The 18382-nt window shown below is 37.6% G+C and overlaps 1 protein-coding gene across 1 annotated transcript in view; it reads right to left on the reverse strand.

Annotated features, from left to right (window-relative positions):
• RLF (rearranged L-myc fusion) overlaps positions 1-18382 on the reverse strand; it is an 80054-nt gene that overhangs the window by 7495 nt on the left and 54177 nt on the right. The window contains exons 6-7 of the mRNA XM_029228607.1: positions 8167-8303; positions 2267-2408 (exon numbers count right to left, since the gene is read on the reverse strand). Of these exons, the coding sequence (XP_029084440.1) occupies positions 2267-2408; positions 8167-8303 (279 nt within the window). The remainder of the gene's footprint in view (positions 1-2266; positions 2409-8166; positions 8304-18382) is intronic.

Below are 18382 nucleotides of genomic sequence, written 5' to 3' on the forward strand. Positions count from 1 at the left end.
TGTGTGTGTGTGTGTGTGTGTGTGTGTGTGTGTGTGTGTGTGTGTGTTGGAAGGAGTGGGGGAAAAGGTGTGTCATAGTGTGGTTTGCTCTCCACTCCACTTCTCGCTATCTGGAATGGAGACATTATAGCTGGGATTGGAATATGAGATGGAAGCTAAGTGTTAACAGCCGATAAAAGGAACCTGGGTTTCTGATATGTGGAGCCATGAGAGCAACCCTGGCCTGTCTACCTGGGTTATCTACCTGTATAGGAGAGGGAGAAACGTCTATCTTCTTTACACCGCTATCGCTGTGGGATATCTACCATTCACAGGAGAACTACATCCCAACTGATACAGGTTAGATCACCTCTCTTTTAAAAAGCTAGAGGTTAAGTCTCTCAATTTGAAAAGAATTCCACATTCACTCCCCTTCCACCTACCAGTCCATAACTTTCCTACCCTTCAGGACAAATATAAACAAGGATTACAGTGGAAAATGTCCTAGACTGAGATGAAAAAGAAATGGGTTTTGGTTATACAAATGGACAGCAAATTCCTTGGTCTGTGTCAGAAGCCCACCTTCCCTAATGCTCTAGCATCTTTCCCATTTTTTGTGGTTCCTTGAGGTAAACAGAAGTCTAAGATGACCCCCACTGACCTTCACTTTTGTATAATCTCCTTGCTTTGAGTATAAGCAGAACCTATAAATATCATTCCTATAATTATGTTACGTTACATGGCAAAAGGGACTTTGCAGATGTAATTAAAGCCTCAAATCCACTGATCTTAAGACAAGTGGATTACCTAGACCTGACCTAATCACGCAAGCCCTTTAAATCTAGATCTGGAAGTCAGAGGTAGAGGAGGTCAGATTTGAAGAACTCCTAGTGCCTTTGCTGGATTGAAAATGAAGGAATGGCATGAGGGTGGCTTCTAGGAGCTGAAAACAGACTGTGGCTGACAGCCAGCAAGAAAATGAGGACTTCAGCCCTATAACTGAAAGGAACTGAATTCTGTCAACAATAAAAATGAGCTTAGAAGTGGATTTTCCACAGAGCCTCCAGATAAAAACTCAGCCTGGCCAACACCTCAATTTCAGCCTTGTGATACTGAGCAGTGAACCATGCCACACTGTGCTGGACTTCTGCCCTACAAAACTGTGAGCTAATAAATGGGTGTTAACTGAAGTGCTAAGTTGTGGTAATCTGTTATGCAGCAACAGAAAATTCATACTTCCCTTAAAGATTGGGAAAAAAACAACAACAACTTTTTAAAGGCCAGTTGTACCACTAATTTTTTTTAAACAAGGCAAGTTCTGTAATTACTTGAACATGTTCTCTGTGAGATAGGAGACACAACTTCATTTGCAGTGATTAGAAATAATTATCACCTAGCTTATCGGACCATAAATTTGCTTCAGACAACTTTTACCTTTTCCTGTCTTCACTGGAGAAGACTAGATACATGTATTTCAAATAAAGTATAGGATATGGAAGGTTACATTAAAGGAGATGGGAGGTATCAAAGATACAACTGTGCCTTGACTTTAGTATAAACAATCGCTGGATGTTGTCAAAGATGTAACCCATAAAACATACACATAAACCATTATAGATATGGGTATATAGAGATCTCAGTCATGAGTAGGTATTAAAAACAAAACAGAAACAGAACATAGCATAAGAATCATCTCAAATCTCCAGGCTGGCAGTCTTATCATACATTTATGGGGCTGAACTAAAAAAACAAGGCACTTCATTTCATTTTAGGAAATATTTATTTCTTTAAGAAAAACAAAAAACGAAAAAAACCTAACTTGTTTCCTAATTTGCACAGTTTATAATTTGTGTACAGTCGATTCTGGAACTGTTCTGTTAGTCCAAAACCTAGAGAATCTATCACTCCATCCTGAAGGAGCTGAAAAATACAATTTTACTTTCTTTCTTTATAATTATTATGTTAATTTGCAAACAAACATGCCTGTATAAAATACAGAACACTGTTCTAGGAAAAGGAGATATAGGGTGGTTGAGGTGACAACCAAGAAACATAATCTTTCCCTCCTCCAGTGGTCTGTCAAGTCAATCACTATTGCCCATGAAAAAAAATTGCAGATTCCTAGGAAGTAAGTCTGTAGAAACAGCTAGATATGTCCCACTCCATAACCTTATTAAACCCCATTATTTCTCATTTTCCCTTATTTAAAAGGAGTTTCCTGAGAAGTTATCTCCCCACTCATTTCTTCCCTCCACAACAATCAGCATAAAAAGCATAAACTACTCACTTCAGTTTGTATAACTCTAATCAGGCAAAATAAATGCTGCTGTGTTTTAGCTATGACACCAAACTGACGACAGCGCTCCAAAAAAGTGTCTATAGAAGGATCGATTCTTCTTTGCAGTTTACTCCAAAAGAGAGTCAATTCCCTATAAAAAGAAAGATTATGGTAAAACATTTAAAGCAACTGGTATTTGCTACCCCAATTTTTTGGTTTGTGAAAAAAAGGTGACAGTAAGTAAAACCTAGAAGAAAAAAACTGTCTATATTCTGCTTCCTCTCAAACTAGTAAAATTATTAAGAAGAATCCTCCTTGAAAATTCCCCCACTTCTTTCTTCTTTGTACCTGGGCAAAAATAAAAACAACAAAAGACTACTTCCTTTATGCTGACATTTTCAAAGACTTACTTAGGTCCCATCTTGTTCCAAAAGGTTTTACCCCTTACATTGGTAATTATACTGACTGAATTAAGCCCTGTCCTAGTGGGCAAGGATCATCAGACATCAATACGCTGCCAACAAAGTGTATACAACTATGAAATATTCTAATGGTATAGTACTTCACCACGTTAATCTCATGGGCCCTTTCCATCTCTAAAATTGTCATGATGCTACTTAGGCCTGTATCTTGGAATGATAATATCTTAAATATTACTAATAAAATTATTAAAATGGCACTCTTGGAAATGGCTAAAATACAAGAATCCCACAAATATTCATTATGAAAACTAAGGAAAGCTTGAAATGAATAAGTTAAATAAAAGTATTGAATGGGCTAAGAGAAAACTCTAAAGGAAAAGCACTAGAAACTGAACAAATGCCCAGAATAGAAATGCTAATGTTAATATGAAATGTGAATTCAAGGAAAGTTCCTTAGCAAAACAGAAGAGAACGTTATCACTTTAAAAAACGCGACTGGGGACTTCCCTGGTGGGGCAGTGGTTAAGAATCCACCTGCCAATGAAGGTGACACGGGTTCGAGCCCTGGTCCAGGAAGATCCCACATGCCACGGAGCAACCAAGCTTGTGCGCCGCAACTACTGAAGCCTGCACACCTAGAGCCCGTGCTCTGCAACAAGAGAAGCCACTGCAAAGAGAAGCCCGCGCACTGCAGCCAAGAGTAGCCCCTGTTTGCTGCAACTAGAGAAAGCCCTTGTGCAGCAACGAAGACCCAAGGCAGCCAAAAATAAAATAAATAAATTTATTTAAAAAAATTTTTTAGGGCTTCCCTGGTGGCGTAGTGGTTAAGAATCTGCCTGCCAATGCAGAGGACACGGGTTCGAGACCTGGTCTGGGAAGATACCACATGCCGCGGAGCAACTAAGCCCATAAGCCACAACTACTGAGCCTGCGCGTCCGGAGCCTGGAGAGGCCGTGACAGTGAGAGGCCCGCACACCGCGATGAAGAGTGGCCCCCGCTTGCCGCAACTGGAGAAAGCCCTCACACAGAAACGAAGACCCAACACAGCCAAAAATAAATAAATATATTTTTTTAAAAAAAGTTTTAAAGTGACTCTTTTCTGTACAACCTCAATGGATACTGTGTATTTGTTAAATGATTTCCATTAAAAAATAATATTATTTTCACGAGCCAGTTTTAGAACACTAATATCCTATTATTGCTATTAACACAGACTATTCCAGGAAACGATACAAACCCAAAGCTTAAGAAATGAATACACCTCTTTTTATATAGATTTAAAAACAAACATGTTTAACAGAACGTATTTTCTTATATTTTTAAGGAGGTAACTGGGATTCTCATATGGTAAAATTCTTACGTAGATATAAAACTTGCTTCAAAGATTGAAATAAATACATGTCTCAAGACATATATGATTAAAGCTTATAATATTTAATGATGGAAAATTTGAGCTATATATAACAAGTAAAATTAACTTAAAATGCCTTTAAATATTTGCGTTTGGTGACTAGCATTGCTTTCCTAACCAGAAAAAGTAAAAACTGAGAACAGCTACCAAGCAGGCAAGTAACTGGGATGACTGTTCATTTTTAAACTTAGAAGACTGCTTCATTCACATGTAAGCATGTTACTTATAAAACTTTAGAGAATAATGCAAAATTCTGAATAACAAAGGAAATGGAGAATTACATATGCTCTCAGATAAAGTAAGTACCTACCAAAATATATGTGAAATCTATGCTATCTGAAAAGAACAAAATTATCAAAGCTAGTAAAACCTGATTATGAAGATAAAAGGGTAAAGGATATCTACTATCTAAAATTCACCAGCTAGCTACAAGTTTAAAGTTAGGCAAATCTGATAAAGTGACAAAAGGCAGGTTAAGAGTTAAAGTCTCTCAAAATGATTTTTTTAAAAAAAATCAGAATGTCTAGGGCTTGATTTATTCCAAATTTAATATTTCAAACTCTAGTTAACTCCAAATAACCACGATCAAAAAAGAACATTTCTATCATGTGTTTTATATTTGTACATTTATTTCCACAGTTACAACTGAGTGATTTAAAACTATTACCAAAACAAACTAAAACTACTATTACCCACCCAAACATACAAACATGCCTGACACCATGAAAACTGGTGGATTACTAGTGAGAATGCCAAGATGTCACTTTAATCATCCATTCAAATCTGCACACTGGAACAATGAAACCACCAACAGCAACTTATAGCCTCCTGGATCATACATGCACTAGGACAATACTTCTTCAACCACTACAATGATGTGATTTTTTTAAAAATGGACCACCATTAAAGAATGTATTGAAAATGATTCTACTATATGGATGCTTCAGATGATTTACTGCACCCTCAAATTAGCCCACCGCCTACCTCAAGACAACAAATTATATACAAATTCATAAAAATTGGAGAGGAAATTTAGTTCTATTAATAGTAGGAAACACATTTTGGTAGACATCTAGCTACCAAGCAAGAACCTTAAACTGCACTGTTTCTGCAAAGCAGGAGGCCCACAATGTCAAACTGTGATCTAGAATTTAGGTATTTTAGAAATGAGGCAAAGAAAACTTTGTGGAATTAAGGAATGACCACTCCCTAAAGAGGGCTCCTGCAAATACAGATGATTCTCATGACTTCATTTTTCCTCTAAAAAATTCAGTTAAATAAAACATGAATGGATATCTGGATCTGGTCTTCGCCAGGTGCTGGGGACTGAATTGTAAATTAGACGACATACATGACAACCCTGGTATATCACAGTCTAGTTGGGAGAGAAGCGACACGAAATTACATCTGAAGAAACACAAACATACAACATAAAAGATTTAAAGCTCAGAGGTGTTACAGAAACCAAAGGTCAACCTATCAAATACTCACTGAAAGCTTAGTGTAGAGGTTTAAGGTTCAACTGTATCATTTTATTTTAAAGAAGCAGCAGCAATTACACATCTGTATGTACACTGTCCCATTCAAAAGGGTTATCTTTCTCACTTGCATGGCTACTCTAATTATGTTACCATTGCTAGACAAATATAGGGAACTCATTCCTCCAGCACTTCTTTGATTTTTGCAAATAGCCAAAAATCTTTCGGGGTTAAGCTTAATGAATAAGCTGAGTGATATACATTTTGAGATCAGTAATATGGTAATTGCTATAAAGTAATGATATATTTTATTGTAATTTGTAAATGTCTCTGAAGGAAATTTAAAAGAATAAAAAACTGTTTTGGGTGATAATTACATAGTTTACCTTTCAAATATCTTCAATGGTGACCAAATTCGAGAATGACACTTAATAAATTCTAATATGTGTATTTAAAATAAGTGCCTGCTTTTATTATCATATTCCAACTTTACTGTCATCAATAAAATACCAATTAATAAAAAATTTTTTTCTTTTCTAGACAAATACTCCCAAATAGCCTACTATCTTCAACACAGGACACCTCTAGCACAACAAAAGAATCTATCCTATTTGAACAGAATTCCTGGGACTCATTTTCCTTAGTAAAATTCACTGTTTTTATGTTATGGCTATGCTAACTCCAATATCCCACTACCACCGCCTCCCCACCCACCCACCCCCAAAGCCTTTGAAAACAACAGAAGGGCGAAAAAAATGTTTTAAAATTCTAAAATTTTATATTCTACTTCCCTCTGAATTGCTTGGAAGAAGCTTACTTTTAACAAAGTGTGAAGTGATTTAAGATTTTCTTTCCTCTCCTTTACTCATTATAGCTCCTCAGGAGGCCAATAAGAGGGAAATCCCTTTTAATCCCTTCCTGCTGCAGGAGAACAGCATTAATCCTAGACTCACTAAAAAAAAGGGAAGCTATATCAAGAATATTAAAAGAATTGTGTGACTATAGTTTGAAAAACACTTTATAATCTGTAACACATCCCATATGTGATTTAATGTATTCTTTGCACTAAAAACCTCGCTATAGCTAGCAGATATTTTTTTCATTATAGGCAAAGAAAACAACTGTAAAAAGAAAAAATGGGGGTTATTCCACAAGTGAATACATCTGCTTTACTGAGGTTAAATCTCTAATGAATGAAAAACAAATTCTTCTACTTGATAGTGATCAAAAATCTCACTGCTCTGCTAAAATTCTTTTTATTTATAGCACTTTTTTTTTTTTTGGTTAGCTAACAAAATGCCCACAATGATATTTAAGCCCCTATCCCAGTATCTCCTTTCTCAGAGGAGATATAAGTATGGCACAGAGGACTTAGTAGAAGACTGCGATGTGAATTCTGTCCCTGTGCCAAGAAAACAACTTCACAGAAGAAAAGCACTGTATTAGGGGTCAAAACGCCTGGGCTTTACTCTCTACCACTTTAGCTCTGAGACTGTGGGCAATTATAAGACTTCTCAGGTCCTATTGATCCTCCACTGCCTTATCTGTACAATGATTATTAGGAGGATTGGGAGAGATAATTTAAGGAACTCAAATACTATTTGTATAAAAATTAGTAAATAAAAAGAAATACAGCAACATAAAAAATACTAATAATTATAAAACTTTATAGATATACACAGATGCTCCAAAGGAAGATCAATAAGGGCTGAAGTATATGAAAGGTTTTATTAGGTTTTCCTATAAACAAAATGCTTACTTCCAACTTCAAGCCATTCTTAGAAGCTCCTCTAATCAAGGTTATGCAAATCCAACCCATTCTTTGAATTAAAGCTCAAATACTACCTCCTCCCTGACACCTTCCTTAAACACTGGTGTACAGTGAGCACCATTCTCTAATCTCTTACAGTGTTTTCTGTACCACTAATCTGATACTTATCCATAGAGTCTTGCATTTTAGAGGTTTCCTGTGTACCAAATTTGTCCTGCTGTCCTTAATAGTTTCAGTACAGTTAGGATGAAAGAACCAAGGGTTACACTTACTGTGACCTTTTTAGCAACTAAGTACTCTGTAGGCAAACAAGATATAAATTGAATTAAAACCAAATAATGCAATTGTGCTAAATAGTACCAAAGTTGCAAAAAAAGATTACAATTCAAATGGGTTTCCTTCTCTAGTGCAAGTTTGACCTAGAAACCTAGATAATTAGTGAGTTTCCAAATAAGAGGGGAAAAGTCACTATCAGAAGATGTAATAAATGTAAAGGAAAACAACCTAACGCCAATTTGGTTTATACTGCCATAATTTTATCTTCAAAGAAGAAGATATATATTGAAGTTAACAGACAACTCTCCATGGAATAATCAAGAGGAGCTCAGACTTTTTACTCTTTCTTTATTTTTGGACTCTCCTGGAAAAGGTTAAACCAATAATATTTTTAATTGAATGGTTTAGCTTTTAAGAAAGATTTAATTCTCATGTCATCATTTAATCTGCTTAGTCTTCAAGTTTGAAATAAACCAACATTTTACATAAACCCTAAATGCTATATACTATGTACTAACAAATAAAAGGAATAAAAACTAAATATACTTACCAAGAACAATATACACTTGCAGTTTGGAGCTGCTGGGTAAGGTAAGTCGTACAAAGAACAAATGCTGTGTTATCCTGACCCTCGGATTCCAGATTACATATGATGTCTAGTACCTCCTTGCAGTCGACCTTTGCAATCTATCAAAAATGAGATGACTAAGTCAAAAAGAAAATGGTGACTTTTCTGTAAACTTTGTTATATAACATGAAGCTTCTTTGTAACATTTTCTATCTTTGGTAATTGATGAGGCAAGAATTAGGGAGATATAATTTTCTTCTACTAACTAATAGCTGAGTCTTCTGGAATAAAAATTTCATATAAGAAATTATTAAACAGAGAAGAGAACAGATGCTATGAGGAAGTTTCACTGCAGTCCCAACACAGATAAAACATTTTTGTACAGTTAAAAAAATTACTCATGAACATTGTTACTATATAAAAGAATCAAATTATGTATAACTTCAGGTTATTTTCACCTTTAGTACCATCAACTTTTTTTCCCCTGTTTTTTCTTTCTTTTTCAATTTAATTCAAGTCCCTCTAGTTATACAGAAAAATAACAAGCTTACCCTTACTCCCAGTAGGGCTAAAGGAGGCCAGCTGAGAAACTTTTAAATATAAATACTATATCAACATATCATTTTCTCATGTAATTAAAGAAAAACTATTTTGTATAACTGAGTTTTTCACACAACTAACACTTTTCGAAACACATCTTTTTCATTTACACTATTTATAGGAATCTTAAAAAAAAACAAAAACAACCAACCTCTGGGCAAATCAGTAGAATTTTCCGGGGCTCTTTTTGTATAGTGGTAAAACAGTAGATTAAGACTTCTGAAGACCCTTTCTCACTCTCTATTTTATCATTTCCCTGTCTTAATAAACAGAATATGAAGAACAGAGTCTATTTCATGACTGTGTCAGCATTATAAATGTCAATTATACTAGGCACCAAATATACAAAACAGTGATACTTTCAGGACAAATGAAGTGTGTATCAGGGCAAATGAGGCGTATAGAGTTTAGCTCATCTCCTTCCAGAGTGCTATGCAGAACGACTCTGGTGGTTCTAAGTCTCTAATTTTAGTTACACCCTCAGGTAGGCAAAGAAAGGCTTCTTTCTCAGCTTAGCTCAAATGCCATTTTCTCACTGAATCCTTCCCTAACTGCTAAAAGCACGTTTGAATCCCTGGCAAAAACTCTACTCTCAAATTCTCCTTTGTAGCATTTACCACAGCTGCAATTCAATCATTAGTTGAACAACTTATTAGCATGTCTTCTCTGCTAGAATACAAAATCCATGTGGTCAGGATTATGTACATCTTGTTCAAAACTCAGCACTTATCACAGTGTCTGGAACATAGAAGACACTCAGTAAATACGTGCTGATAAATGGAATAAATGAATCACGTTTAATTTAAAGGTAAAAAGTTCATGTTTAAAAAGTGAAACTTATTTAATACTGTGTTTTCTAATCTTTGGAAAGACAATGCAATGACATAATAAGCAGTGTGGTGCAGTGGTTAAAAGCAATTATTGTAGAACCAGACTATATACATTCTCTTCCCAGCTCTATAGCTACTAGCTGTGTGATCCTGGATAAGTTACGTAACTTTTCAGTAACCTAGCGCCTCAGTTTCCTCATCTTTAAAATGGGAATAACAGAACCTTCCTCACAGTTATTATAAGAATTTTTAACATGCTTCGGTACAGCACAGTGACTATAGTTAATAATACCATATTGCATATCTGAAAGTTGCTGAGAGTTTATCTTAAAAGTTCTCATCACAAGAAAAAAATTTTTTGTAACTATGTATGGTGACAGATGTTATCTAGCTTTATTGTGATGATCATTTCACAATATATACAAGTACTGAATCACGATGCACACCTAAAACTAATATATGTCAATTATACCTCAATTTCTAAAAATGTGCTATGTGTACCTATTAGAGCTAAATTAAAAAAATATATATGTTTTAAAAGGGATTGGCAGGGCTTCCCTAGTGGTGCAGTGGTTAAGAATCCGCCTGCCAACGCAGGGGACACGGGTTCCAGCCCTGGTCCGGGATGATCCCACATGCCGTGGAACAACTAAGCCCGTGCGCCACAACTACTGAGCCTGCACTCTAGAGTCCGCGAGCCACAACTACTGAAGCCCACGTGCCTAGAGCCCACGCTCCGCAACAAGAGAAGCCAGCGCAATGAGAAGCTGGCGCACCGCAACATAGAGTAGCCCCCGCTCACTGCTACTAGAGAAAGCCCGCGCGCAGCAACGAAGACCCAGCACAGCCAAAAATAAATAAAATTTAAAAAAAAAAAGGGATTGGCAAAAAGAAAGCACTTTAAAAGTGCTGTTAAAAATTGTTTTCATTGGGCTTCCCTGGTGGCGCAGTGGTTGAGAGTCCGCCTGCCGATGCAGGGGACACGGGTTCGTGCCCCGGTCCGGGAAGATCCCACATGCCGTGGAACGGCTGGGCCTGTGAGCCATGGCCGTTGAGCCTGTGCTCCGCAACGGGAGAGGCCACAATGGTGAGAGGCCCACATACCACAAAAAAAAAAAAAAAAAAGAATAATGGCTTATAATTCTCCTGTGACAAAGCACTTAGAAATCCTGGATAAAACACAACAAATATGTTTCCTAAATACATAGCTGAAAACTCAAGAAAGAAGTTTAAGTGTGAATGGACAACTGCCTTAACTTGCTGGGTTGTAGATAATTTCACTAAGAGGCTTGGGTTTTACAAGTCGTGGTTAGGAGATGATAAAGCCTGAACCTGAGAAGTTGGCACTGAGCCCTTTGGCATAAAGTTGGAACCCCTGAAGAACTAATAACTCAGAGAAAGTGTAGACTAAAAAAAGGTGGGCGGGGGGGGGGGGGAGCAGGGATATAACAGGAAAATGTATTTGTCCACCTCAACCTGGGTTCTTGTGGGATCAAAAAAATTTTGAGAATTTATAATCTTTCCTCGTTCAAACTTGGAGTCTGATATAATACTATTGTCTAAAAAACCCAAACTGAGAAAAACAAATAAAATAAAAAGAAGATTCTGGCTGGTAATATCTTTAAATCACCCGGCAGAAGCAAACATAAACATGATTTATACAGATATATGCTAACTAAGGTCTATGAGAATCCTAAGACATAAAGTATTCCCTACCCCCACTCAACCCGCCAAAACTGAGGCTCACAATCCCAAACTATAAAAAGCACAAATAAACAAGCCACTCCAGAAAATGTCAGCACATACAATAAACAGCAAGATTAGATGCCTGAGAATTGCAGATTACAGAATGCATAGCACAAAGACTGAACCCTAACCATGGACTTTGGTTGGTTAAAAAAAAATTAAATAAGGGCAATATGAGTTTGATAATAACTCGGGAAAGAGAGAGACAGAGACAAAAACATGGAAGAACCTTCAATGCCAATCTGAAGCCAATCTGAAAAGGCTACATACTATATGATTCCAACTACGTAATATTCTGGAAAAGGTAAAACTATGGAAGCAGTAAAAAAATCAGTGGTTGCCAGGGGCCTGAGAGGAGAGAGTGAGGGATGAATAGGTAGAGTACAGGAAATCTTTAGGGCAGTGACACTATTATATATGATACTGTGATGGTAGATACATGTCATTATACGTTTGTCAAAAGCCATAGAATGTACAACACCAAGAGTGAAGCCTAATGTAAACTACGGATTTTAGTAAATAATAATGTACTGGCTCACCTACTGTAATAAATCTAACACACCAACTGCAAGACGTCAATAGGTGACTCTGGGGGTGAGGGAGAACATACGGGAACTCTGTACTTTCCACTCAATTTTTCTGTAAACCTAAAACTGCTCAAAAAAAAAAATCTAACGATTAAAAAAACCCTTTGATCATTTAAAAAATTAAATTGTCTTTTGATTACTGATTTTTAAAGAGTTCTACATGTATTCTGGGCTCAAGTCCTTTATCAGATTATATTACATATATATGGTTTGCAAATATTTTCTCCCCTTCCGTGGATCAACTTTTCACTTTCTTGACTGTGACAAAGTTGGGTGAAGTCCTATTTACTTTTCCTTTTGTCACCTGTGTTTTTGGTGTCACATATAAGAAACAACTGCCTAATCCAGGGTCTTAAAGATTTATTCCTATATTTTCTTCTAACATGTTACAGTTTTAGCTATTACATTTAAGTCTATAAGTCATTTGCAGTTAATCTCTACGTGTGGTATCAAGGGTCAAACTTCATTCTGTTACAAGTAGATACCCATTTGTTAAAGAACGAACTACTGAAAAGATTATCCTTTCCCCCATTGAATCATCTTGGCATCCATGTAGAAAATCAACTGGCTATAAGTGTGAGGGCTTATTTCTGGACTCTCTCTTTTTTTCTTTGGTTGCACCACACAGTATGCGGAACTTCCCTGACCAGGGATCAAACCCATGCCCCTGCATTGGAAGCACAGAGTCTTAACCACTGGACCACCAAGGAAGTTCTATTTCTGGACTTTCAATTTTAGTCCATTGATCTTTTCGCCTACCCTTTTGCCGGGGAAACACCGGCTTGATTACTGAAAATTTTTAGTGAGCTCTGAAATAAAGAAGTGAGTCCTCCTACTTTGTTCTTTTTACAAGATTGTTTTGGCTATCCAGGGTCCCTTGAATTTCCACATGAATTTTAGGATCATCTTATCAATTTCTGCAAGAGAGGAAGGCAGAATTTTGACAGAGATAGCATTGAATCTGAGGATCATTTTGAGGAATACTGCCATCTTAACAATACTATCTTCTGGTCCAACAACATGGGATGTTGTTCCATATACTTAGCTTCTTTCAACAATGTTTTAAAGTCTTCAGTATACAGGGGCTTCCCTGGTGGCGCTAGTGGTTGAGAGTTCGCCTGCCGAAGCAGGGGACTTAAGTTCGTGCCCCGGTGCGGGAAGATCCCACATGCCGCGGAGCGGCTGGGCCCGTGAGCCATGGCCGCTGAGCCTGGGCGTCCGGAGCCTGTGCTCCGCAACGGGAGAGGCCACAACAGTGAGGGGCCCGTGTACCGCAAAAGAAAAAAAAATAAAAAAATAAGTCTTCAGTATACAAACAAGTCTTGTACTTGTTTTAAAAAAATTATTCTGGGCTTCCCTGGTGGCGCTAGTGGTTGAGAGTCCGCCTGCCGATGCAGGGGACTCGGGTTCGTGGCCCGGTGCGGGAAGATCCCACATGCCGCGGAGCGGCTGGGCCCGTGAGCCATGGCCGCTGAGCCTGCGCGTCCGGAGCCTGTGCTCCACAACGGGAGAGGCCACAACAGTGAGAGGCCCGTGTACCGCAAGAAAAAAAAAGAAAGTCTTCAGTATACAAACAAGTCTTGTACTTCTTTTAAAAAATTTATTCTGGGCTTCCCTGGTGGCGCAGTGGTTGAGAGTCCGCCTGCCGATGCCGGGGACACGGGTTCGTGCCCCGGTCCGGGAAGATCCCACATGCCGCGGAACAGCTGGTCCCGTGAGCCATGGCTGCTGAGCTTGCGCGCCCGGAGCCTGTGCTCCGCAACAGGAGAGGCCACAACAGTGAGAGGCCCGCGTACCACAAAAAAAAAAAAAAAAAATTATTCTAAATATTTTATTCTTTTTGATGCTATTGTACATGGAATTGTTTCCTTAATTACATTTTTTGTACTGTTCATTGTTAGATGTATATAAATAAAAATGATTTTTGTATATTGATCTTATTAGGATCATTTATATACAAGATCATGATATATGCAATTAGAAATACTTACACATCTTCCCTTCCAATCTAGATGCCTTTTAACTATTTTCTTGCCTAACTGCTCTGGCTAAAACTTCCAGCACAATATTGAGTAGAAGTGTCAAAAGCAGACATTCTTGTTTTGTCCCTGATCTTTGGGGAAAACCACTCAATCTTTCATCACTAAGTATTATGTCAGCCGTGGGTTTCCACAAATGCTCTTTATCAGGGTGAGGAAGTTTCCGGCTTATTCCTAGTTTGCTGAGTGTTTTTAACACGAAAGGGTGTAGGATCTAGTTAAATGCTTTTTCTGTCTCTTGTGACAAACATGTAGCTTTTGTCTTTTATTCTATGGCACAGCATTTACATATAACCTACGCACATCCTTCTGTATACTTTAAATCACTTCAAGAATACTTATAATACCTAATACAATGTAAATGCTATAGAAATAGTTGTTGGAGGGGGCAAATTCAAGTTTTGCTTTCTGGAACTTTCTGGAAACTTTTCCCCTGAAGATTTTCAATCCACAGTTGGAGGCAGAACCCATGGATACAGAGGGCAGACAGTACTCCTTTTTCTATACTGCTGGATTTGTTTTGCTGGATTTTGTTGAGGATTTTTGCATCCATATTTGTTACAGATATTGGTCTGTACCTCTCTTTCTCTTGATATCTTAGTCTGGTTGTGGTTATCGGATAATAATGGCCTCACTGCATGAGTTTGGAAGGATTCCGTCCTCTTTTATTTTCTGGAAGACTTTGCGAGGGACTGGTGTAAATTCTTCTGTATATGTTTTGTACAATTGACCAGTGAAGCCATGTTGGTGTGGGCTTCTCTTTGTGGGAAGTTTTTAAATTACCTACTCGATCTCTTTACTAGTCATAGGTATATTCAATTTCTTTGTGAGTTAATTTCAGTAGTTTGTTTCATTCTAAGATTTGTCCATTTCATCTAAGTAAATCTAACATTTTGGTGTATGCTCATGGTATGCTCTTATAATCCTTTTTATTCCTGTAATATCAGTAGTCATGTCCTTTTATTCCTGATTTTAGTAATTTGAGTATTCTTTTTTTCATGTTCAGTCTAACTAAAAGTTTATCAATTTTGTTGATCTTTAAAAACAAACTTTTATTACTTTTTGCTACTGATTTTGTATTCTCTATTTCATTTATTTGTACTCTAATCATTATTACCTCCTTCCTTCTGCTAGCTTTGGGTTTAGTTTGCTCTTCTTTCTAGTCTTTTAGGGCAGATGGTTAAGTTATTAATTTGAGACCTTTTTTTTTGGCCACACTGCGCAGCTTGCAGGGGGATCTTAGTTCTCCGACCAAGGATTGAACCTGGGCCACAGCAGTAAAAGCCCAGAATCTTAACCACTAGGCCACCAGGGAACTCCCAAGATCCTTCTCTTTTTAAGATTGACATTTTACAACGGTAAATTTCCCCTAAGTGCTGCTTTAGTTGCATCCGATAAATTTCAATATGTTGTGTTTTCATCATTCATCCCAATGTGTTTTCTAACTTCCCCTTTTTTTTTCTTTGATCAATTGCTTATTTTGAGGTGTTGTTTATCTGTGACTTTCCCAAATTTCCTTCTGCTGATTTCTAATTTCATTCCACTGTGGCCAAAAGACATACTTTGTATGATTTCAATCCTTTTAAATTTATCAAAGTTTGTTTTATGGCCTAACATATGTCTATCCTGGAGAACGATCCATGTGCATTTGAGAAGAATGTATATTCTGCTGCTTTTGGATATTCTATAAATGTCTGCTAGGTCTAGTTGGTTTATAGTACTGCTCAAGCCTTCCATTTCCTTGTTGTCTAGTTGGTTTATCCACTACTGAAAGTGGGGTATTAAAGTCTCCAACTATTATATCTGAATTGTCTATTTCCCCCTTCAATTGCTGCCAGCTCATGTATTTTGGGGCTCTTCTGTTCCTCAGATTGAGTAATCTCGATCGACTTCTTTCTTTTAAGTTTGCTAATTCCTTCTTCTGCTAATTCAAATCTGATGTTGAGCCTCTTCAGTGAATTAATTTCAATCATTGTACTTTTTCACTCCGCAGTCTCTATCTGGTTCTTTTTTTCTATTTCTTTACTGCTATTGTCTACGTCTTGAGACATTTTTCTCATACTTTTCTTTAGTTGCTTTAGTTCTTTGAATATAGAGTTAATCTTCATTATTTGCAGATTCTGTACTTATAAATTAGCCTACTTGATGAAATTTATTTTTAACCCCCAAATTCAATACTCACAGTGCTATCACAGTCATTCACGAACACGCATATAATGGCAAAAAATTTGAATCCTCTCTTGAGCATGTTCCCAGCTAAGGTCAAACAAGGTGTTGCTCTGCCTTTTTGTTTCAGTTCTCATACCGTAACAAGTATCTTTTACATGTTCTATTTAGTGCCACTCTTTAATGTTTTTGTATTTTTCACTGGTGATTTCACTGTTTAGAATAGCCCCTAGTTGTTGTGCCAAAGTGCTGCCTAATTTCCTAAGTGCAAGAGACTGTGATGTGCCTTATGGAGAAAATACATGTGTTAAATAAGTTTCAGGGGGCTTCCCTGGTGGCGCAGTGATTGGGAGTCCACCTGCTGATGCAGGGGACACGGGTTCGTGCCCCGGTCTGGGAAGATCCCACATGCCGCGCAGCAGCTGGGCCTGTGAGCCATGGCCGCTGAGCCCGCGCATCTGGAGCCTGTGCTCCGCAACGGGAGAGGCCACAACGGTGAGAGGCCTGCGTACGGCAAAAGTTTCATGCAGGCATGAGTTACACTGCTGTTGGCTATGAGTTCAATGTTAATAAATCAATAATATAAATTAAATAAGGTATCTTTAAATGGAAGCACACATAAAACAAGGTTATGTATTGATCAGTTGACAAAAATTATGTGACCAGAGGCTTGCAGGAACCTAACTTTGTATTTCCCCTAGGAGGAATGGATTCAGTATAAGCTAATGCGGTGTTTGCAGTGACTATATAGAACATAACTACCACAAATTGAGTGTATTTGCAACAACTGATTTAAAGTTCCTTTTCTAGTAAGTCCAGCACCTGGGCATCCTAAGTTTCTGTTGGCTGCCTTTTTCCCTGTGTATGGACTACCATATTTCTTTATAATGATAAGTGGATATTTTAAATAATATATTGTGGCAACTCTGGAAATCAGAATCTTTCACCTCTTTGGGGTTTATTATTGTTACTGTTTGTTTAGTGACTTTCTTGGAATAATTCTGTAAAGCCTGTATTCTTTGCCATGTGTGGCCACTACAGTCTGCTTGGTTAGCTTAATTCAAGATGTTGAATATGTTGCTTAAATGCCTTGAACAAGCAAGTCTCTCTGCTTTTGCCAAGCAGCTGTGTGTGTGTGTTGGGGAATCCTTTCAGTATTTCAGCAGGCAGTTTAAAGCTCTAACCTGCCCTTCATTTCCTACTTGTGTGAAGCCTCAAGGTAACCAAGGGGTGAGGGATTAGAGCCTTCTCAGGTCATTCCTTGGCAGACATACAGCACTATACATTTGTGTTACCTGCCAGAGTACTAGGAATGTATCAGAGAAGTTTTCTAAGTCCTCTATGGACATCTTATATCCCAGTTTTTCTTTTTAATTTTTTTGTCAGTCTTGTTAAGCCCAACTGGTAATTCCTCCTCAGACAACTGTCATGTTAAACAATTACCAATCATTATTTTTGATAAATGCCCCGGGACAGAACTTTTGGTAGAGTGAGCTCTGAGTCAAATAAAGACAAATCCTGAGAACACAGCTTTTCAGAAAGTCGCCAGGTAGGTCAAATAGTGACAATTCTGTGGGGATGGGCTTTTGCAGAGTTCCAAAACCATTCTGCTTCCTCGGGTGGCTGCTAGGCTGCTGGTTTTCAAGGTTACTGTGAAGCTAGGGAGAGGGAAATGAGAAGTAGAGCAAGTTAAAATGCCACCAAGCTCACTGTTCTGAGATTCATACGTTTTTCTTGAATAAAACTTCCAGGATTATGGTAAGCCTTTAGTTAATTTCCAGAGTTCTACAAAGTTAATGCCCTCCACTCTCTGGTTTCAAATGCTGATAACTTGGAACTCAATTTCCAGCACAGACCTTTCCCCAAGCCTCACATTGTGTGAATACTGTCTGCTGTTGCTCTCCTTTGTGTCTTTTCACCTCTGTATTCCCAGTGCCTAACACAGTCTCCAGTAAATATATATTAAATGACTGGAAGGCATGACTGTATTATTTCTTACAATAACATCTGAATCTAATATTATCTCAAAATAAAATGCCTAATTTCATTTAAAAAAGAAAAAAGATCACCTCAGCTATTGCAGAGAATGAATTTTGGGGACAAGAACAGATGCAATTAGAAGGCTTTCATAATAATCAGCGAATTAAACAGCAATGGTATGACAGGTAGCCAACTGGCATAATAGAAGGTGGGTAGAGATGGCTTATTTGTCTTCTTAAGTTATCTTCAT

Source organism: Monodon monoceros, unplaced genomic scaffold (genome assembly GCF_005190385.1).
Source record: "Monodon monoceros isolate NGI ecotype Baffin Bay Population unplaced genomic scaffold, NGI_Narwhal_1 Super_Scaffold_18, whole genome shotgun sequence".
NCBI lineage: Eukaryota > Metazoa > Chordata > Mammalia > Artiodactyla > Monodontidae > Monodon > Monodon monoceros.